This window comes from Oryctolagus cuniculus, chromosome 1, assembly GCF_051225735.1.
Source record: "Oryctolagus cuniculus isolate XC-2025 breed Fujian yellow rabbit chromosome 1, ASM5122573v1, whole genome shotgun sequence".
Lineage (NCBI taxonomy): Eukaryota > Metazoa > Chordata > Mammalia > Lagomorpha > Leporidae > Oryctolagus > Oryctolagus cuniculus.
Window position 1 is genome coordinate 155,455,081 of NC_142867.1, and position 23,388 is coordinate 155,478,468.

Consider the following 23,388-nt stretch of genomic DNA (forward strand, 5'->3'; position numbering starts at 1 on the left):
GGGCAACCGGGACAGAATCCGGCGCCCCGACCAGGACTAGAACCCGGTGTGCCGGCGCCACAGGCGGAGGATTAGCCTAGTGAGCCGCAGCGCCGGCCCTCATTGTGGTTTTGATTTGCATTTCCCTGATGATTAGTGATCCTGAACATTTTTTCATGTGTCTGTTGGCCATTTGGATATCCTCTTTTGAAAAATGTCTATTTAGGTTCTTTGCCCATCTCTTAAGTGGGTTGTTTGTTTTGTTGTGATGGAGTTTTCTTGATCTCTTCGTAGATTCTGTTTATTAATCCTTTATCAGTTGCATAATTTGCAAGTATTTTGTCCCATTCTGTCCGTTGCTTCTTCACTTTCCTGACTGTTACTTTTGCAGTACAGAAACTTCTCAAGTTGATGTAATCCCAGTTGTTACTTTTGGCTTTGACTGCCTGTGCCTCTGGGGTCTTTTCCAAGAAGTCTTTGCGGGAGCTGGCGCTGTGGCGCAGTGGGTTAAAGCCCTGGCCTGAGGCACCCGCATCCCATATGGACACTGGTTCTAGTCCTGGCTGCTCCACATCCCATCCAGCTCTCTGCCATGGCCTGGGATAGCAGTTGAAGATGGCCGAAGTCCTTGGACCCCTGCACCCACGTAGGAGACCCGGAAGAAGCTCCTGGCTCCTGGCTTCAGATTGGCACAGCTCTGGCTGTTGCAGCCATCTGGGAGTGAACCAGCATATGGAAGACTTCCCTCTCTGTCTCTAGCTCTCTCTGTAACTCTTTCAAATAAATACAATAAATTAAAAAGTAAAATAAGTCTTTGCCTGTGCCTATTTCTTACAGGGTTTCTCTGATGTTCTCTAATAATTTGATGGTGTCAGGTCATAGATTTAGATCTTTAATCCATGTTGAGTGGATTTTTGTGTAAGGTGTAAGGTAGGGGTCTTCTTCATACTTCCGCATGTGGACATCCAGTTTCCCAGCACCATTTGTTGAATAGACTCTCCTTGCTCCAGGGAATGGTTTTAGCTCTTTGATCAAATATAAGTTGGTTGTAGATGGTTGGATTGATTTCTGGTGTTTCTAGTCTGTTCCATTGGTCTATTCATCTGTTTTTGTAGATCCTTGAGATGTATTGATAGATTTATACAATATGGTGATATTTCAAAGTTTTTGTAAAATAGAATTAAAAAATAATTTTATTTTGGTGCAAGCGATGTTGAAATCTACATACAGTGTTTTTCGTAATACCCACTGCTCTTGAACTTCCTGAGGAACCCTTGTGTGTATAGATTTCAAAACATTTTTGTACCAAAATAAACTCATCTTTTAATTCCATTTTCCATGAACTTTTTTTTTAAAGATTTACTTATTTGAAAGGCAGAGTTACAGAGAGAGAGAGAGAGGGAGAGACAGATAGATCTTCCATCTGCTGGTTCACTCCTTAAATGGCTACAATGGCCAGATCTTGGCAAATCAAAGCTAGGAGCCAGGAGCTTTTTCCAGGTCTCCCATGTGGGTGCAGGGGCCCGAGGACTTGGGCCATCTTCCACTGCTTTCCCAGTCATGTTAGCAGGGAGCTGGTTCCGGGCTGAGACTGATATCCATATGGGCTGTTAGCACCACAGGTGGCAGCTTTACTGGCTACACCAGTGCTGATCCCTTTCCATGAACTTTGAAGAGTACCCTTGTATATTTAGTTTTTCTTTCTTCAAAGCTAAGATTTTCTTAACAGGAGGATGCCCAGTTAATTTCTTATATTCTGTTTATTTTATTCTTTGCATGTCTAACCTGTAATATTTTATTTAAGCTGCTGTAAAGAGATGATTATTTACTTGTGTATTTCACAGAAAAATCATGACTTGGAAAAAGGCTCTGATGAAAAACAGGATGAAAATCAGCACTTTGATATAAAGAATGGGCCCAAAAGCCTTCCATGGACCCGGAAACTCTATGAATTCTACTGTGCTCCCATTGTCAAGTTTTGGTTTTATACGGTTGGTCTCTTTCAACAAAATACATAGTAGTATTGATGGTTGCTAGTTAATGTCAATAATGATATGTTGATTTGCCAGAGGAAAATGTAGAAGTATAGCAAAAAAAAGTAGTGAGAAGGTGACAAAGCCAAGACTGAGCATTTGAAGGTTTGTAGTCTAATGAAATGCACAGCAGTGTTTGTAGAACTGAGTGATAAAGTGGGAGGATCTCTGGGCAAGAAAACCAGCAGTCAAATCAACTTTATTTTGTAGGAGTAATGTGTTTTACAGACAGAAAAAGCAAGTGTTAGCCGGCGCCTCGGCTCACTAGGCTAATCCTCCGCTGGCATCCCGGGTTCTAGTCCCGGTCGGGGCACCGGATTCTGTCTCGGTTGCCCCTCTTCCAGTCCAGCTCTTTGCTGTGGCCAGGGAGTGCAGTGGAGGATGGCCCAAGTGCTTGGGCCCTGCACCCCATGGGAGACCAGGAGAAGCACCTGGCTCCTGGCTTCGGATCAGCATGGTGCGCCGGCCACAGTGCACCCGCTGGAGCGGCCATTGGGGGTGAACCAATGGAAAAAAGGAAGACCTTTCTCTCTGTCTCTCTCACTGTCCTCTCTGCCTGTGGGGGGGGGGGGGGGAGCGAGTGTTAGTTTTTTTGTCTCCAATAACATATGCATATAACTATATAGAAGATAATAGAGATTTTAGAAGCCTAGTTGTGTGAACAGATACTAAATTTATTATGGATACTAGAGATTCTGAGAAGGTATGAACTGAAATTTAAATGTATTATGCGCTTTTCACATTTATTTAGTACCACTTATTTTTCTGGTGCTTGTCTACGCTTACATTGCTCATGGCCAAGATTCTGTATCTAGAACATTTGAAGTGTGACTGTAAAAGATTGTTATCTACATGTGTAATATATCAAAATATTTCCTTGGCTAAACATACACTTATTTTGTATACTTGTTGAATAAATATATAGCTCTGAATGACCTCTCTCTGTTTCCAAGAATCAGATCTCTCCAAATGATGAGGTTTTACCACTTTTGGGAATATGCAACCAGAATATTCAAGATACCCCAGAAGGAGCTCTGAGAGAATTTTAACCATAGACACACTGTTGGAAAAAGGAGTATTCAAGTTCTAGGTTAGGAGCTTTTAGAGACAAGAGCAAAATTAACTCACAGAACCAATCAAGCCAAAGCTGCCCTAACAGCTGGTGTCAACAGTGAGCTCAGGCACATTAGTGTTGGCCGTCACATTGCTAGACTTTGGTATGTGATTTACTGAGGCAGTATTTTGTTATAAATGTTAGTGCGTAAAAGCAAAGTGTAAACATTTTTAGATCAAATGTTAAAGAATTAGAAAGAAATGAGAGTCAGGAGCAATATCATCAATATGTAGTGTTTTAGTGCAGCTTAATTTTACCTAGCAGTGAATGGGGGTGGCCCTCAAAAGGTTTATAGAAAATGATTTCAAGAGTATGTTTATTTTGGCCCCCAAATTTTTGAAATTCACCTAAAAAAGGGATCTTCAAAAAGTTCATGAAAATATATATTAGAAAAAAACTATGCATAGATTTAAATATTTTTGCACCAAAATAAGCTTATTTTTAAATTCCATTTTTCCACTAACAGCAGCTTCCTAGGTGCCCACATTTTCCATGTAAACAAATGGGGGATGGTGCTTCATTTTTTTTCCTTCACTTGTTGTTACCCTGATAGTGTCCTTGTTGAAATGTACAAATTCTGGCCAGGAACCAACAAGATAACCTTCTTCTCCATGCATCTCAGAACACTGATTTTCATTCCTGCCACCAAATCCTTTACTAAAAATCCATTGGTTTGTATGCTTCCATGCCAGTTAGAGCTGCTTGTTATCAGGTTGAATGAAATTCATGCCTGTGGTTTGGCTGTTTGCACCTGCTTGGCGTTCTCCAGAATTACCCTCACTCACGCCCAGGGAATGTGTGTCCCCTCACAGATGGCGTATTTGGCGTTCCTCATGCTGTTCACTTACACGGTGTTGGTGGAGATGCAGCCCCAGCCCAGCGTGCAAGAGTGGCTTGTTATCATTTACATCATCACCAGTGCGTTAGAGAAAGCCAGGGAGGTGAGTTGCCTCCTCCAGCTATGTCTTCTGCAGACCTTCCTTAAAAGTGTTCTTGTCTGTCAAGATTAGGGTCGGGGAGACAGAAATGCTGATCCTGACTTGCATGCCAGAGGTTATTTGGAGGAAAGTTCCAGATTTCAACTCCTTGTCCTTGTCAAATACTTTTGGCTGGTTGCTGGACTTTGGAAGCAGTTAGCTTTGAAGCAGATATCTTGGCATGTTTATCAGTTGTAGAATGATAGGTGATGTCATCTAATTGTTATTAAAATTTCCATCTATTTAATTTCCCAGAAGTTTTATTTGTTTATTTATTATTTGGTGGGGTTGATTTTTATAGTTTAGCATTACTTAGTTTCATCTCAAATTGCTGCATGCTAATGTCTGAAGTTGTGCAATATGTAAAGGATATATTTATAGCTTTTGAAAGCTATGCTGGGGTTAAGCTGATACGTAGAACACGGGCATCAGAGTGATGGTTTGAGTCCTGGCTGCTCTGCTTCCAGCTCCTTGTTAATGTGCCTGGGAAGACAGTGGAAGACAACCCAAGTGCCTGGGCCCCTGCCAAAGATGCTTCTGCCCACATGGGAGACTTTTATAGTTGTTACAGCTATGCAGGGAGCGAACCAGCAGATGGAAGATACCTCTCTCTCTCTTGTCTCTACCTTGCTTCCTCTATTACTCTGCCTTTCAAACAAATAAATCTTAAAAGAAAAAAAAAAGATACTACTAAACATGTGTGAAAATTGAAGCTGAAAGTCCCTGTGGGGAAAGTAGCCCAAGAAAAAAAACAAAACAATGTTTTCATTTCCAGTTTTCAATGAGTCACTTAAAGAAAAGAATTAAAATTTTTATGCAGTTATAATTGCAATCACAGATAATTTGGACTTGGATTGTTTTAGATATTAATGTGTTTGTGTCTCTATGTCTATGCATTTATTTACCTTTATTATGTGCTAGAAATGATCAACATTATGTACCAGGTAAATGTATTCTTACTAATTATATCTGAATTGCCTCTAGTAACTATGTGGAGTTTATAGATTATAGAAGATAATTCAAGGGGCCAGTGGCACGGTGCAGCGGACTAAGCTGCTGCTTGCGATGCCAGCATCCAATATCAGAGAGCCAGTTTGAGTCCGGAATGGTCTTTTTCTGCTCCAGCTCCCTGCTAATGAGCCTGGGAAAGCAGTGGAAGATGGCCCAAGTGCTTGGGCCCCCACACCCATGTGGGAGACCTGGATGGATATCAAGACTCCTGGCTTCAATCTGGACCAACCCTGCCTGTTGTGGCCACTTGGGGAGTGGACCAGCAAATGGAAGACCTTTCTGTCTCCTCTCTTTTTTTCTCCTCCTCTCTCTGTATTCTCTTTCAAAATGAGTGAATGTATGAATAAATAAATCTTTAAAAAAAGAAAATTCAGGTGAGAAATGTCAATTCTACCTTTTTTAAAATGCCTTAACAAAACTAGATTTACTATTTTACATTTCAGGTTGTCTGATATAGTATTTCAGGGGCAATTTCCTACATACATATCTTTAGAAGATTTATTTTTAATTTATTTGAAAGGCAGAATTTTACACACACACAGAAAGAAAGAGAGAGAGAGAGAGAGAGGTTTTCCATCTACTGGTTCATTCCCCAAATGGCTGCAATGGCCAGGACTGGGCCAGGCTGGAGCTTGGAGTTTCTTCTGGGTCTCCCACGTATGTGCAAGAGCACAAGCATGTCGGCCCATCTTCCACTGCTTTCCCAGGCACATCAGCAGGGAGCTGGATCAGAAGTGGAGCAGCCGGGTTTCAAACCAGAGCCCATATGGGATGCTGGCATTGCAGGCGGAGGCTTTACCCGCCATATCGTAACACCAGCCCCAGGAATTTCTTATAATAGTAAGTTCTGTATCACATTTTCAGTAGTTTGTCAGTAACACACTAAATACTAGTAGTACTAGATTCCAGGATCCCTTGCTTTCAATCCCGTGTTCTTAGCATTCCACTATGCCTCATGAGATGAAACTGTTGCTAGGCAGATCTACTATAGTATTGAATTTCCTTCCTTCCTTTTTTTTTTTTTTTTTGATAGGCAGAGTGGACAGTGAGAGAGAGAGAGAGAGAGAAAGGTCTTCCTTTTGCCGTTGGTTCACCCTCCAATGGCTGCCATGGCTGGCGCGCTGCGGCCGGCGCACTGCACTGATCCGAAGGCAGGAGCCAGGTGTTTCTCCTGGTCTCCCATGGGGTGCAGGGCCTAAGCACCTGGGCCATCCTCCACTGCACTCCCTGGCCACAGCAGAGAGCTGGCCTGGAAGAGGGGCAACCGGGACAGAATCCAGCGCCCCAACCGGGACTAGAACCCGGTGTGCCGGTGCCGCAAGGTGGAGGATTAGCCTAGTGAGCCGCGGCGCCAGCCCATAAGCTTCTTTAATTCTTTACCAAGGACAACTTAAGTTTCTAAAAACCTCATGTTATATAAGTTTTGGCAGGACTCAGATCAATCTTTATGTAAGTGGTTGATGTATTCAAGATGATATTGATAGGATTATTAAATTGTATCCCATACTTTAAGTTTTCCTCTTTCTTTTTTTCTGTTAGATCTATATTTCAGAACCTGTTAAATTCACTCAAAAGGTGAAGGTATGGATTAGTGATTACTGGAATCTAATGGAATCTGTGGCTATTTGCCTGTTTTTAGTTGGTTTTGGTCTTCGGTGGGGTGAGCCTCCTTTTCGCACAGCAGGAAGACTGATATACTGCATCGACACCATATTTTGGTACACACAGCTCCTGGACTTCTTTGCTGTGAATCAACATGCAGGTCCATATGTGACCATGATTGCGAAAATGGTGAGTGCAGTCTGGAATTAATGATTCTGCCTAACTTCATGGTTCACTTTTGATAGTTAATTTTGGAATTATTCATAGAAGCACAGATGGCAAGATAATTTCATCACTGCTTTCTGAATAAACAAACTTGTATTTAACAAATTTCCTTTGATAGCATAGTGGGTGTGAGTATACTCAGCTTACTCTTTTGGCAGGGTCAGTGGCATGGGATTGAGTCAGATTTGTTTGTAAGCATGGTAACTATCAAGGGCCAGGCTTATGTGAGGCTACCACCAATGATGTTTTCTGCTAAAATATCAACTTATTGTCACTATCCTACAACAGTTAAATATGAGGGTACTTCAAAATGTTCTTGGAAAATTGAACTAAAATTTATTAATTAAATTTATGAATGAAAATGTATTTTGGTGTCAAAAATAAAAATCATATATATGAGGAGCCTTAGAAATTCTTGAAAATGCATATTGTAAAAAAACTATACATGTTTTTCGCATTTTTGCACCAAAATAAACTTATTTTTTCCTATGAACATTTTGAATCACCCCATAGTGCTTACTATGTGCCACACTGTTCTACATACTTTAATATATTAACATTTAATCTTCATAACGCTCTATGAGATAGGTTGTGTTATTATCCATATTTTACATCCAGGAAACAGAGCTTAGGGAAATTGCTCTAGGGCATGTGTGGGGAGCCGGGATTCAAACATGAACTGCCTGGCTCCAGCCTGTCCTGTAAGCTTGTTCCATCTGCCTTTTCACAAGGAGCTGAGACTTATCCTTTAGGAAGCACAGTATTGAGAGGCTGTCTTTGGTTTTTTCTTCTAAAATATTCGCTGGTAGGGAAGGGGCAAGAACTGGAGATTGGAGATGAGTGTCCAATCAAGGGCAGAGGACAGAAAAGGACCACCCAGGACTCCAGACAGATTTTTTCCCCTTACTTGACACTCTTCTCATAGACCAGAAATGTTTGATCTGGCCTTGTGACATTGGTACGTACTTAGTAGATAGGCCCTGCTGAGGTAAGCTGTATGACTCAGTGTCTAAGCACAAGGCTGTGTCTGTCTAATGCAAGGTTTGATGAGTGCACCTGGGCCTGCCCTCTATACAGACTCTGGGATCCAGAATCCTTCCATTTTATGGCATACCCGCATTAACATGTGGCTTCTAAGGTCTCTTATGACAGGAAAGAAAGGGATAGGGAACATCTGATGACTTTTATCAGCTCTGGACAGGAAGTGACCCAAGTCACTATCATCCCAGAGCCCATTGGCCGAAGCTTAATGCAGGCGAGGCTAAGGAATGTGGATAACCTCATGGAATACTTATGAGGAGTTTGATGAAGTCTCTGCCACAGTGAAAAAATGGGTTAAGTTGATGCATATTTAGTAGGTGAAATGAAGTAGTCCTATCAGTTTCTCAGGTTTTAATCAATTCATAAAGATAATCCTGGGAATAAGGATTCATTTGACTAATTTGTCTATACCTTTTTTTTCCCTTTTCCTAACCTTATCTATGGTTCAATTACTAAGAAGTTGGATATTAGCAATTTTTAAAAGATTTATGTATTTATTTGAAAGTCAGAGTTACACAGAGAGAGGAGGAGAGGCAGACAGAGAGAGAGAGAGAGAGAGAGAGAGCGCGAGGTCTTCTATCCGATGGTTCACTCTCCAATTGGCTGCAACAGCTGGAGTTGTGCCGATCCAAAGCCAGAAGCCAGGAGCTTCTTCTGGGCCTCCCATTTGGGCCATCTGCTACTGCTTTTCCAGGCCACAGCAGAGAGCTGGATCGGAAGAGCAGCAGCCAGGACTAGAACCAGTGCCCATATGGGATGTCAGCACTATAGGCGGTGACTTTACCTGCTACACCACAGCTCCGGCCCCTGGATATTAGCAAATTAAAAGCTATTCCCATTCTATTACTGATTAAAGAAAGCAGCACAGTTTCCATACTTTCAGCTCATTTGTTGTTCTAAGGACTACTGTGACTTGAAGCACATACTGTGCAGAGAAGACAAAATAGGTTAGCCAAAAAAAAGCCAGTTATTCGTGGACTAAAGCATTTTAGACAATGACCAACTGGTCTTATTATTGGCAGGCATAATTATGATAGTTGCTGGTATTTGATTTGATTTAAATTCCAAATCTGTAGTAAAATTCTGGTTGTGCTATGTTATGTTGCAGACAGCAAACATGTTCTACATCGTGATCATAATGGCCATAGTTCTACTGAGCTTTGGAGTGGCACGCAAGGCTATCCTTTCTCCGAAGGAGCCTCCATCATGGAGCCTAGCTCGAGATATAGTATTTGAGCCATACTGGATGATGTATGGAGAAGTCTATGCCTCAGAAATTGACGGTGTGTATGGGATTTTTCCATCATGCAGATACCAAATCTTTATAGGTATCAAATGAAAGAAAAGTCAAAAAGAATCATCTGAATCTTACTGTATAAAATCTGTGTTTTCTACAAAGTGGATGTGTCAAACGCTTGTGTAGGGTCATGGGACCATGGTTCATCTTATGTCTCATTCTCGTCCTTTCTTTTTGTAGTTTGTGAAAGCACACCATCCTGCCCTCCTGGTTCTTTTCTTACCCCATTCCTGCAAGCTGTCTACCTCTTTGTGCAATACATCATCATGGTGAACCTGTTGATTTCTTTCTGCAAGTAAGTTATTTTAATTAAATATCATGATTTTATTGAAATAAAAAAAAAACAGGAACAAGTATGTTGAATGGATTCACATGTATTTTGAAGAAAATATCCTTTGATTGTGTTCCATGTTTTATTACTATGGTTTTAAAATATGGGCATGCAGCTACTGGTAGGAAGGAAGCAATGTTGGAAGCCATAAAATAATAAGTAGAAAGTATAATAGAAGCAATATGAAAGGAGATCGTGAGTGGCTGTTAAACGGTAAGTTAGAGTCATGAAGGAATAATATTGATGGAGTTGAAAGTTGCCCAAAGGGTTCTTTTTTTTTTTTTTGACAGGAAGAGTTAGTGACAGAGAGAGAAATAGAGAGAAAGGTCTTCCTTCCGTTGGTTCACCCCCCAAATGGCAGAAGCCAGGAGCCAGGTGCCTCCTCTGGGTCTCCCATGCAGGTACAGGGCCCAAGCACTTGGGCCATCCTCCACTGCACTCTGGGGCCACAGCAGAGAGCTGGCCTGGAAGAGGAGCAACTGGGACAGAATCCGGCGCCCCGACCAGGACTAGAACCTGGAGTGCTGGCGCTTCAGGCGGAGGATTAGCCTGGTGAGCCGCGGCACCGGCCTCCCAGCTCTTTCTTAAACTCTAGTCATGTGGATCCAACTGCCCTCCTACACTAGTCAGAAGTGGAACCAGTTTCCTTCCCTCCCTCTCACTCCCTCCCTTACCACCTTTCTGCCCTCCTTTCCCAAGATTTATTGATTTATTTTAAATGCAGAGTCAGAGGCAGGGAGATGGAGAAAAAAAGATCTTTAGTCATCAGGTTCACTCCTTAAATGGCCACAACAACTGGGGCTGGGCCAGTCTCAAGCTAGGAACCGGGAACTCCATCTGGGTCTTCCACATGGCTAGCAGAGGCAGGTTCTTCAGCCGTCATCTGCTGCTTCCAGGCTTATTACAAGGGAATGGATCATAAGCAGAGTAGCTGGGACTTGAAGCAGTACTCTGGTATGGATACAAGTTTCCCAAACAACAGCTTAATGTGCTATTTCCCAACTGATTTCTAAATTTTAAAATGTCCACACTCTAGGCTATATCTCTCTTATTTCTCAACATACTTGTAGTCTTTCCCAAATCTCTGGAGGAGAACATGAGTTTCTATTGAAGCTTTACCTTTTCACTTGTTCAGACAAAAACACCTTGGAATCATTCTTAATTCCTCTTGTGTCTCTGTGACCGTCAGGAACTCCTGTTGACTCAGTGTTTAAATAGATAATCAATTCAACCTGATTTCACTACCCGATTGTTACCATAGAGCCTCCTAATTTCTTTCCCTGTTTCTGTCTTTGACCCATATATTCTTCTGCTCTCAACACAGTAGCCCACATGGCCTTTTACAAATATAAATCAGATGATGTCACTCCTCTGCTCCAAACCCTCAGTAGCTCTTGATTTTCCTTTAGGAAACAATTAAAGTTCCTACGTGACTTATATGGCATCTTGTGATTTGACTTTCCCATTAACTCTTTTTTTTTGACAGGCAGAGTGGACAGTGAGAGAGAGAGACAGAGAGAAAGGTCTTCCTTTGCCATTGGTTCACCCTCCAATGGCCGCCGCGGCCAGTGCGCTGCGGCCGGCGCACCGCGCTGATCTGATGGCAAGAGCCAGGTGCTTCTCCTGGTCTCCCATGGGGTGCAGGGCCCAAGCACTTGGGCCATCCTCCACTGCCTTCCCGGGGCCACAGCAGAGAGCTGGCCTGGAAGAGGAGCAACTGGGACAGAATCCGGAGCCCCGACCGGGACTAGAACCCGGTGTGCTGGCGCCGCAAGGCGGAGGATTAGCCTAGTGAGCTGCGGCACTGGCCGCCCATTAACTCTTAACTTACACATCATATTCTTCTTCCTCTAACCATTCCTCTCTAACCATACTGACCTCCCAAGAAACAACATTTGCACTTTCTGTTCCTTTTGCCTGGAATCCTTTTCCTCAGATATCACCCCTTCCAGTTTTTGCTTCTTTTTAATTAGCCTACTTAAACATTTTAGTTAAAAGTTCAGCTCCCTCTCCTCTGCCATCTCCTTAGCACACCTGGTGTCTCTTACTCTTCTTTCCTTATACCCACTTATATTATAGATGCAAATATATTTTATAACATATGCTTTATGTTTTTCTGTTATCTAACTCCTTTACTGAAATAGCAGCTTTACAAGGACAAGTGTTTTATATTTTTTGCTCATAAATTGATCCCAGACACTGAGAAGAGGGACTAGCACAAGTTTGTTTAATAGATAGAAAAAGAAAGTGAAGCAGTGGGAATAAACTGTTGTTTTCTGAACACCTGTTATATGGCAGGCACTGTGGTAGGTATTTGTATCATCAATTGTATCACTGAGGAAAAACAAGAAGAGGGAGGCCTTCACTTTGGCATAGTAGCTTAAGCCTCTGCCTACAGTGCCGGCATCTCATATGGGCTCCAGTTCAAGTCTCAGCTGCTCCACTTCCAATCCGGCTCCCTGCTAATGCCCTGGGAAAGCAGTGGAAGATGGCCCAAGTCCTTGGGCCCTTTCACTCACATGGGAGACCTGGAAGAAGCTCCTGGATCCTGGTTTCAGATCAGCCCATCTGGGGAATGAACCAGCAGATGGAAGATCTCTCTCTCTCTCTCTGTAAATGCCTCTCAAATAAATAAAGTTAAAACGTAAAAATATAAAGGAAAGAAAAAATAAACATATGGAATCTAAGTAAACAAAGTACAGAATATGGAGGCTGGTGGTAGGCAAAATAAATCAGAATGTCTTCCCAAAATGACTGTTGTTGTGTTGTTGCTTATACTTGGTAGGGACATATTTTCTTGGTTGTGAGATTGTCTGATAGCTATCATCTCTCTCAGCTCTATCATTTTGGGAACTTATTTCTTTTGTTGGTATTTACTTATAGTTATTTTATTTTTGATATTTCAAATAATATTGAGATGGTATGAAACTTTTTGTTTGTCAAAAATGTCAACTGGGTGCCGGCATTGTGGCTTAGCAGGTTAACACCCTGGCCTGAAGCGTCGGCATCCCATATGGGCTCCGGTTCGAGACCCTGCTGCTCCACTTCCAATCCACCTCTCTGCTAAGGCCTGGGAAAGCAGTAGAAGATGGCACAAGTCCTTGGGCCCCTGCACCCATGTGGGAGACCTGGAAGAAGCTCCTGGCTCCTGGTTTCAGATCAGCACAGCTCTGGCCGTTGCGGCTAATTGGGGAGTGAACCATTGGATGGAAGACCTCTCTCTCTCTCTCTCTCTCTGCCTCTGCTGCTCTCTCTGTGTAACTCTTTCAAATAAAGTAAATAAATCTTAAAAAAAAAAATGTCAGGTGGTCAGCCTTGTGGCACAGGAGTTTAAGCCACCATTTGCAATGCTGGCATCCCATACTGGAGCATAGGTCTGCACCCTGGCTGCTCTGCTTCTGGTCTAGCTTCCTGCTATTGTTCCTGGGAAGGCATTAGAAGACAGCCTACTCAAGTGGTTAGGGTCCTGCCACCTGTATGGGAGAACTAGATTGAGTTCCCAGCTTCTGGATTCATCCTAGCCTCGCTCTGGCTGTTGCAGGCATTTTGGGAGTGAAAAAGTGATTGGGAGACTCTTTCTTTCTGCCTTTCAAATAAAAAATAAATAAAAGTTTAAAAAATATCATGTCAAAAGGATGAGGAATCCCTGCCCAGACCCACTTTTTACATTAGAGATGAACTTCTGAGGACAACACAGTCTGCGGACCCCAGGCTTGACTGCTTATCCTGGAGGCCCCTTAGTGGCAGAACTCTTTAGACCGAAACTTGAACAGAACCTGAAATACACCGTGAAAGTCGCCACCTGCTGGTGGAAGGCTGCAGTCACATTTGAGTAAAGCACCTGGAAGGAGTCACACTTGTTTTTGAGAAATCACCTGGATTTGGTGCCATAAAGTCAGTCCCAGAGTTTCTCCTTCAGCAGATCTGGGATAGGGCCCCAGAATTTGCATTTCTTTCCTGTTCTTGTGACTGCTGCTGCTCCAGTGATGACTCTTTTTTTTTTTTTTTGAAGATTTATTTATTTTAAAGACAGAGTTACCAAGAGAGGGGGAGAGAGAGAGAGGAAGAGAGAGAGAGGAGGAGGGAGAGAGAGAGAAATATCTTGCACCTGCTGGTTCACTCCCCAAATGGCTTCAACCTCCCTGGTGGAAGCCAGGAGTCTGGAGCTTCATGAGTGTCTTCCATGTGGATGTCAGGAGGCCTTGAGGACTTGGGCCATCTTCCACCGCTTTCCTAGGTGCCTTAGCAGGGAGCTGGGTCAGAAGTACAGCAGCCAGGATTCAAACTGATGCTCATGTGGGATGTCTGCATCTCAGGCAGTGGCTTAACCTGCGTCACAACTCTGGCTCCTCAGTGTGTGCTCTTTGAGAACTACTGTTCTGCCTCACTTGCCTGTATTCCTGGTGTTTCCTCTGTGGATTCTGTGAACTTCCTCCTCCTTCTCCTAGGCTGGATATCTCCAGGATAGTTCTACTTCCTTGTCTTTGTCATTGCTCATATTTAGAGTGCCTCTATTTTTATTTGCTGAATTTGGCTTCCCTATGCAAGTTTTACTTTGCTATTTTTCTCTGTGGAAATCCAATTTTGTTTGGAGAGGCAAATGTCAAGATGAACATTCCATGATGCTGTTCTTCCATAGTATGGTACATACTTAAAGTCAAGTAGCCAAGGATGAGATGCTGTTTTACAGTAACTGAACCACCTACTATAGCTTCCATCACAAGTTCTATGACATCAATATTTACTATACTATCTGCCTAGTATAAATGTAATTCAAAGAAAAATTCAGAAGGATCTACTGATAAGAGGTTTTTTTTTGTAAAATTTATCTACATAGGTTACATAATTTCTAATAGAAGCTCTGCTTATTAGTTTTTTTTTTTTTTTAAGGGCAAACTGATACCTCTCCCCTGTCTGCTCTTATTCGGGAATACTGTATAATTTGAGTATTTTATCTAGAATTATTCTTATACCAGTTCTCACCTTTGATGTCAGGAGAATATCTTCAGAAAGCTGATGAGACAGAGGAAACTTAAACTTGCTTAGCATGAAGGCTGAGCTATGGAATGAAAAGTAGATTCTTGTATAAGAAGGATAGTTTTCCAGAGGGCAGATTCTGTTTGTTGCATTTAAAATATTCCCATTTTTCTCTCTCTGACTGTAATTCCTGCCTTTTGCTCATTATTCTGACTACCACATTTCATTGTAGAAGGTTGATATTTTGTTTTGGAGGTGAAGAATCATAAATTAAGCGTATGTCGTTTTTCTTGGCTCACTGTTGGTAACAGTTGAACCAAATCATAAAATGTGGAAAAGAAAGAATCTCACTGTTGTGTTCTAGGATTCCATACTTAAACATTGTCCCTCCCTTCCTACAATGTACAGCAATGTTTATGTGGAAATGATATCCGTTTCTAATAAACTGTGGAGGTACAATCGCTATCGCTACATCATGACCTATCATGAGAAGCTGTGGCTGCCCCCTCCCTTCATCCTGCTGAGCTACGTGGGCCTCCTCCTCCGTCATCTTTGCTGTCAACGCACTCCCAATGACCAAGAAGAGGGGGATGTTGGATTAAGTAAGTTTTTTTTATTGGTGAGGTCAGAGGGGGAGAGTCAAGAATGGAGATTCTAGCAAAGATACTCTGCAGCATTGTGGATTAAATTCAGGGCACGGGGATGGGGGGGACTGTGAGACAGTAGAGTTACGGGCTGATGCCATGGGTCTAAGCGAACACATTGACCATATTATCAGGTTATAGTGCCTTTTGCCAAGATCAACTGATACTTTGAAAGAATCAGTAGGAATGGAATTTCTGCTTGAACGTGGAAAGGCTTTGTATCACATGTTTCCTCTGCTGACTTGGAAACTCATCAGAGTAACTTCTAGGGAGCAGTCATCTGACCCAGGCTCATTTCCCGAGAGTGGAAATGGAATTCAAATAGAAAGGGGTTAGAGAAGGCCTTGAGGTTTAAGGTGATGCATCAGCAAGATTTTGCTTCATTTACTAACTAGAATCACAGATTCTTTGGTTCTCTAATCCACTGAACGTGGAGGTGATTATGAAATGGATTTTGTATTTTCAAATCCTTTAGTGCAGGGTGCAGAATTATGGCAATATGGGTTCTCACTTTGTTTTGGTGGTTGTGTTTTAAGTGTCTACGTATTTTTGACATTTTCTTAGTTCAGATCTTTTGGTCAAATCTTGACTGTATGATGTGACTATCATAGTAATTGTTTAAAGAGAATATTGCTTGTTGTGGTTTTATAGATCTTCTGTATTTCCTGTAAAACATGTCCACTATTGGTACCAGGCCCATTTCTAGATAATTCCTAGAAATATAGGAAGTAAGTTTCACAAATGTTCAATTGTTTACCCCAATTCTTAAATCCACAATACCTCTTGAGGATTAAGTGTTTGGTGTAGCAGTTGAGATGCTGCTTGGAACACCTGCACCCCTATTGGAGTGCCTGGTTTGAATCTTGGCTGCTCCATTTCCAATTCAGCTTCCTGCTAATGTAGACCCTGGGAGACAACAGATGATGGCTCAAGTGCTTGGGCCCTATTAGGAAACTCAGATGAAGTTTCTGGCTTTGTCCTGGCCTGGCCCTTGCTGTTACAGGCATTTGGCGAGAACACCAGTGGTTGGGAGATTCTCTCTCTCTGCCTTTCAAATAAATAAGTAAAATATTAAAAACATCATCATCAACAACATAAAACCAAAAATGGTGCCAGCACTGTGGTGCAGCGGGTTAAAGCCCTGGCCTGAGGTGCCGGCATCCCACATGGGCGCCGGTTCTAGTCCCGGCTGCTCCGCTTCTAATCCAGCTCTTTGCTGTGGCTTGGGAAAGCGGTGGAGGATGGCCCAAGTCCTTGGGCCCCTGCACCCATGTGGGAGACCCAGAGGAGGCTCCTAGCTCCTGGCTCTTGGCTTCAGATTGGTGCAGCATTGGCCGTTGCGGCCATCTGGGGAGTGAACCAGTGGATGGAAGACCTCTCTCAGTCTCTACCTCTCTCTGTAACTCTGTCTAAATAAAATAAATCCTAAAAAAAAAACCCCAAAAATGATTCTGCAAGTTGAAAGTCATTTTTATGCATAAACTGGGTAAAAAGACTGATTTGACTATAACTGATGTAAAGTCTTTAATTCTTTCTATCCTTGAGGTGGGAAGTAGGAGTGTGCTTGATTCCAGTGACTGTCCAACACCAACTGGAGTTTTACTACATTTATGTGTTTGTACCATAATATCTTTTTTTTTTTTTTTTTTTTTTGACAGGCAGAGTGGACAGTGAGAGAGAGACAGAGAGAAAGGTCTTCCTTTTGCCGTTGGTTCACCCTCCAATGGCTGCCACGGCGGGAGCCAGGTGCTTCTCCTGGTCTCCCATGGGGTGCAGGGCCCAAGTACTTGGGCCATCCTCCACTGCACTCCCTGGCCACAGCAGAGAACTGGCCTGGAAGAGGGGCAACCGGGACAGAATCTGGCGCCCCGACCAGGACTAGAACCCGGGGTGCCGGCGCCGCTAGGCGGAGGATTAGCCTAGTGAGCCACGGCGCCGGCCAGTACCATAATATCTTTCTACAACTAGAAAAGAAAAATTTTGAATTCTCAATGGTTTCTGGCACCAAGAGTTTCAGACAAGGCATTGTGGGCTGTTTATATGCCAGCGTGGACCCTTAGGAAGCTAGTTATCCCAGGTTGTATGCTGTTAAGGGGTTGAAAGGGTGATATGCCTTTGCTTGTGGTAGTTGGCTCAGTGAAGTATATTTTCTCCTCTTGAGTCACCTTGAAGACTTCTTTGTCATTTCGTTGCTCTGAAAGATTCAGTCTTTATTAGGAAGCCAAAGCATGCCTGAAATAACTTGAAAGCTTATTATTTTATACATTCTAGGCTTTTAATAGAGAGGCATCCCAGGTGCTTACAAAGAATTGTGCCAATCTAATAGTAGGGTTTGAACCATTTAAGTGACCCTGGAATTGACTCGAGTTTACCCAGAATTCCAGGTATCATATGAAAGAAACCTTTCCTGATATCACCTTGATCTGGGCTTATAGGGTGATTCCATGTAAATGTAAGTAACTTTTTTGATGATAAAGATGAGTTCACCTCTGGAACATTCTTGAAGTTTTGTGCCATTACTCCTTATCCCTTATGTTAATGGTAGAGACATTGACACATAGGGCAGCAGTGCCATCTGGTGGATGGTTCCAGGAAATCTTCACATACTGTAACCTGCACCTGTCGCTGGAATTACCCTTTGGATAGTTCGTTCTCAGGAATCCACAGAAGGCTCCCATCATGCAGGTGTAAAAAATTCATGCCTGTGGAAAGCCAAGACACTGTGGCAAAAAATGACCTAAATGAAAGATCTCTGTGAGTGAGATCCCAGTGGAAAGAATGAGCCATCAAAGAAGGAGGTACTTTTCTCTGAAGGGAGGAGAGAACTTCCACTTTGACTATGGCCTTGTCTATATAAGATCAGAATTTGTGAACTCAAGAGGCTTCCATAGCCTTGGCAGCTCATGACAAGAGCCTTGGGTGATTACTGACACCATAAATAAGAGTGTCAGTTGAAAAATCAACAACAGGAGTCACTGTGCACTTACTCCCATGTAGGACCTCTGTCCCTAATGTGTTGTACTATGCGAATTAATGCTAAAACTAGTCTTCAAACAGTACTTTATACTTTGTGTGTCTGTGTGGGTGCAAACTGTTGAAATATTTACTTAGTATATACTAAGTTGATCTTCTGTATATGAAGGTAATTAAAATGAATCTTGGTGAAGAATGGGATGGGAGAGGGAGTGGGAGATAGGATGGTTTGTGGGTGGGAGGGTGGTTATGGGGGGAAAACTGCTATAATCCAAAATGTATTTTCAAAATTTGTATTTATTAAAAAAAGTTCTCTAAAAAATTAAAAATTAAAAAAATTTTAAAAAGAGAAAAAAAAATTTCATGCCTGTAGAAGTTTCTCTAATGGGCAGGCATTAGATTTGGGTGGAGATTGGAGAGATTGAATTTTTTAGCATCTGAAAGATTCTTCTATTTTTTTAAAGATTTATTTATTTGAAAGTCAGAATTACACAGAAAGAAAATGAGAGGCAAAGAGAGAGAGAGAGAGAGAGGTCTTCCATCCGCTAGTTCAAAATAGGCTGCAACGGCCGGAGCTCTGCTGATCTGAAGCCAGGAACCAGGAGCTTCCTCTGTGTCTCCCACGTGGGTGCAGGGTCCCAAGAACTTGAGCCATCTTCTACTGCTTTCTCAGGCCATAGCAGGGAGCTGGATCAGGAGTGGAGCAGCCGAGACTCGAACTAGTACCCGTATGCAATGCTGGCACTGCAGGCATTGACCCGCTATGCCACAGTACCAGGGCCCCTCTTCTATATCATATAATTGAGAAGCATTCTGTACTCAAGTTGTGGATACATTTTATGGCTGAATATTACTTTGCTTTTTTTAAATTTAAAATAGTTCTTTATTTTACTGTAAAATTCATGTAATATTTGGGTCTTTAATATATTCTGGAGAACTGTAATAGTTCTTTTTCTCTTAATATGAATGAAACCATTCAAGAGAGTTTTCCAATGTTATCCCTTTTTAAACATTATTTTATTTTTGTATTTTCAAAATATAAGGAACTTGCTTTTTAAAAGATGATGTTAGGTAAGAGTGAGAACCACAGTAGTAAATTGAATGTGAATGCTGAAGTTTGATGAAGAATTTCATTGGTCTCAAAATATCACAAAAAAGGTGTCTTTTAATGAACTAAGTATGATTACGTCAGGGAAGGTATATAGCCTTGACAGGTCATTACTAATATTATTGTCTATTCTTCAATAGAGGGACTTAGAACATACAAACCTAGTGTGACAAGGTAAAACATTCTCATTTGATTAGTGTCAATACTTTGCCTTCTTCTTCTTCTTTTTTTTTTTTTTTAAAAAGATTTATTTATTTGAAAGTTACACAGAGAGAGGAGAGGCAGAGAGAGAGAGAGGTCTTCCATCCTTGGTTCACTCCTCAATTGGCTGCAATGGTCAGATCTGCACCAATCCGAAGCCAAGAGCCAGAAGCTTCTCCCAGGTCTCTTACGTGGGTGCAGGGACCCAAAGACTTGGGCCATCTTCCACTACTTTCCCAGGCCATAGCAGAGAGCTGGATCAGAAGTGGAGCAGCCAGGTCTCGAACTGGCACCCATATGGGATGCCAGTGCCAGGGCGTTAACCCGCTGAGCCACAGTGCCACCCTGACTTCGCCTTCTTTTAACCTTGATTTTGACCCATTGGTTACTTATTATAATTTCAAAAATTGAAACAGTTGACACAGAGGAAAAAGACAATTAGATTTCTTCCCCTTTTTGCATATAAATACAGTACATTCTTGTTATTATGTGGAAACATTCTTAGCTATGAAAACATTGAAGAGATAATATCTATTCTATATATGAATCATTTTTAAAGAACAAGAGGCCCAGAATAGTATTTCTAGTTGTTTCTATTTATTGCTTCTCTTCTGATATAAGGAACACAGTGTGACGAGGTAACAACTTTTATCACACAAGCTACAGTTTATCATTTGCAACACAAGTGGAAAGAAAGCCACCTATCCATACACTATCTTGGTTCATTTTGTGTTTGCTGTAACAGAATACCTGGGGCTGGGTATTTTATATAGCAAACAAGTCCATCTAGCTCACAGTTTAAGAGGCAGAAAGTCTCAGGTCAGGTGACTCCATCTAGTAAGCCTGTGTTGAGGATCATACGTGCTGGATGGCATCCGTGGAGAGAGAGGGAGGAAGGGGGGAGGGAGAGGGAGAGGGGGAGAGGAGGGGGGAGGGAGAGGGAGGAGAAGTGTCATATGGCAAGGCTGGAAGCAGGAGAGTGGGGAGGGAAGGTGAGGCTCACTCTTTTATAACAATAGTTTCTTGTGGCAACTAATCTGGTCCCATGAAAACTACATCAGTCCCTTCTGAGGATGGTGTCCCATGGTCCAGTCATCTCACAATGACCCCACGACCTCCATACCATTACACTGGAGACCAGACTCAGTGCATGAACTTTGGGGAACACACTCAACGCACATGCAAACCATAGCATTGTTTATGTCACTTTCTTTTTTAAAAAAGTTTATTTGACAGGTAGAGTTAGACAGTGAAGAGAGAGAGACAGAGAAAGGTCTTCCTTCTGTTGGTTCACTCCCCAAATGGCCACAACGGCCGGCTCGCTGCGCCAAACTGAAGCCAGGAGCCAGGTGCTTCCTCCTGGTCTCCCATGCAGGTGCAGGGGCCCAAGCACTTGGGCCATCCTCCACTGCCCTTCCGGGCCCCAGCAGAGAGCTGGACTGGAAGAGGAGTAACCGGGACTAGAACCCGGCACCCATATGGGATGCCGGCGCTGTAGGCGGAAGATTAACCAAGTGAGCCATGGTGCTGGCCCCCTGTTTATGTCAATTTCCTCTTAAGTGTGTGTGCCATACTTTTTTATTTTTCTAAAGAACTCTACCTGAGTAAGGAAGATCTGAAAAAACTTCATGACTTTGAAGAAGAATGTGTGGAAAAATACTTCCATGAGAAGATGGAATGTCTGAACTGTAGTTCTGAAGAACGAATCCGCGTGACATCGGAAAGGTAAAAGATATTTCACTTTTGAATCCACAAGCTATTACCAAACCTTGGTTCTAACAGAATGTCTGAAAGAGTAGGAAGATCTGTGTTCAAGTCCAAGAGTTTTAGGTTCTCTAAAATCTGAGACATTTAGTAATGTAGACTAGCCATGTGACAAATGTGTACCTATTGAACATCTATTGTGTTTCAGGAACTCTTTTTTTTTTTTTTTAAAGATTTATTTATTAATTTGAAAGTCAGAGTTACACATAGAGAGAAGGAGAGGCAGTAGCAGAGAGAGAGAGAGAGAGAGAGAGAAAGGTCTTCCATCCGCTGTTTCACTCCCAGATAGCCACAATGGCCTGAGCTGCGCCAACCTGAAGCCAGGAGCCAGGAGCTTCTTCTGGGTCTCCCATGCAGGTGCAGGGGCCCAAGCACTTGGGCCATCTTGTACTGCTTTCCCAGGCCATAGCAGATAGCTGGATTGGAAGTGGAGCAGCTAGGTCTCGAACTGGCACCATATGGGATGCCGGTTCTGCAGGTGATGGCTTTATCTGCTATGCTACAGCGCTGGCCCCCAGGAACTCTTCTTACCAGCAGTTAAGTGGTGAATCAGAGACAAGATTCCCTGTGCTCCAGTGTGTGTGTGTAGAGGAGAAGAGGGAAATGAACAACAACAACAACAACAACAACAACAACAACAACAAAAAAAAAAAAAAGGAAGGAAAGACATAAGCAGAACTTGTAGCTTAGTATCTGGCGGTAAAAGAGCTTGGGAATAGGAAGTGATGGTGGCATGAGATCTAGCGGAGGTAGGTGTTTTTGGACTATTTTAGGTGGCTGGGTCCAGAAACGTTGCCAGGAGGAATCTGAGGAGGAGTAGGCCTGAAGGGAGTGAGCAGGACCTGCTGGCTGAATTGCATACTTGGCAGAAAGAACAGGAAGTGCAGCCACCTGAGGCAGCAGGTCACGTCCAGCAGTGGCAGGCAGGCCCAGAGAAGGCAGTGTACATGTGTCGCCTGGGTGGGGCATGGTGGAGGTCTCAGCTTGCCTGGCTGGCAACTGCACTGAAGCGGGAGAAGAAAAGATAGAAGTGGAGATGGGCGTTGCAGCTTTTGTAGAAGTCTCACTGTGAAGAGAAGCAGGCTGGGATATGGGAAGAGAGTGAAGATCTTTTGTTTTCTTTAATTTTTTTTTTTGTTAAAGATTTATTTATTTATTTATTTGAAAGTCAGTTACACAGACAGAGGAGAGGCAGAGAGAGAGAGAGAGGTCTTCCATCCGTTGGTTCACTCCCCTATTGGCCAGAACGGCCAGAGCTGTGTTGATCCAAAGCCAGGAGCCAGGAGCTTCTGCCTAGTCTCCCACGCCGGTGCAGGGGCCCAAGGACTTGAGCCATCTTCCACTACTTTCCTAGGCCATAGCAGAGAGAGCTGGATCGGAAGTGTAGCAGCTGGGACTTGAGCTGGTGCCCATATGCCCACTTCAGGCCAGGGCATTAACCCACTATGCCACAGTGCCAGCCCCTGTTTGCTTTAATTTCATGTGAAGATAACAAAATATGTTTAATGGTTCTGGAAATGATTGGCCAGCAGGGGAGAAACTGCAGAAGGAAGAGGGAGAAGGTGATTTGCTGAAGGGAAGTCCTTGAGAAGCTGTGTTGGTGGAAAGTCTGGGCTTTTCACTGAAGCTCAGGCACACACAGGAGAGACTGTGGTCAGAGCACAGCAGGAGGCAGGTGGGGGTACGCATGCATGTCTGAGGCAAAGTCACTGGCTGAGACAATCTGTGTGTGTGTGATATGTGCGAAGGAGGGAAGAGTCAGGAGGCCATTCAGAGACTGGTCAAGGTAAGTGCATTAGGAAACGCCACTGAGATTAAAGCTGTCATGGATATATGTGCATTACCAATTGTGGGAGGCTGTATGCAATTATATACATATTTTAGTTTTTATTTATTTGAAAGGTGGGGAGGGTGATCGATCTCCCATCCACTGTTTCACTCCTGCAGGTACCCTCAGCAGGCTGTGGGGCCAGCCTAAAGCAGGGAATTGGAGAAGCCGGGAACTCCATCCTGCTCTCCCGCATGGTTGGCAGAGGCTCAGGTACTTGAGCCACCATTGCTGCCTCCTAGAGTGTGCCTTGGCAGGAACCTGGAATTTGACCTGTAGTGGA

The 23,388-nt window shown here is 43.0% G+C and overlaps 1 protein-coding gene across 4 annotated transcripts in view; it reads left to right on the top strand.

The window, feature by feature from the left end:
* The window catches only part of TRPM6 (transient receptor potential cation channel subfamily M member 6), a 177,741-nt gene that overhangs the window by 112,225 nt on the left and 42,128 nt on the right, over nucleotides 1-23,388 (top strand). For all 4 annotated transcript variants that reach the window (XR_016236719.1, XM_089336738.1, XM_051846594.3 and 1 more), the window contains exons 19-25: nucleotides 1,824-1,970; nucleotides 3,939-4,067; nucleotides 6,654-6,905; nucleotides 9,091-9,265; nucleotides 9,460-9,574; nucleotides 14,996-15,189; nucleotides 21,106-21,238. Coding sequence is in view for 3 of the 4 variants with exons in the window: in XM_089336738.1 (XP_089192864.1) it covers nucleotides 1,824-1,970; nucleotides 3,939-4,067; nucleotides 6,654-6,905; nucleotides 9,091-9,265; nucleotides 9,460-9,574; nucleotides 14,996-15,189; nucleotides 21,106-21,238 (1,145 nt within the window). In the remaining variant the exon portion in view is untranslated. The remainder of the gene's footprint in view (nucleotides 1-1,823; nucleotides 1,971-3,938; nucleotides 4,068-6,653; nucleotides 6,906-9,090; nucleotides 9,266-9,459; nucleotides 9,575-14,995; nucleotides 15,190-21,105; nucleotides 21,239-23,388) is intronic.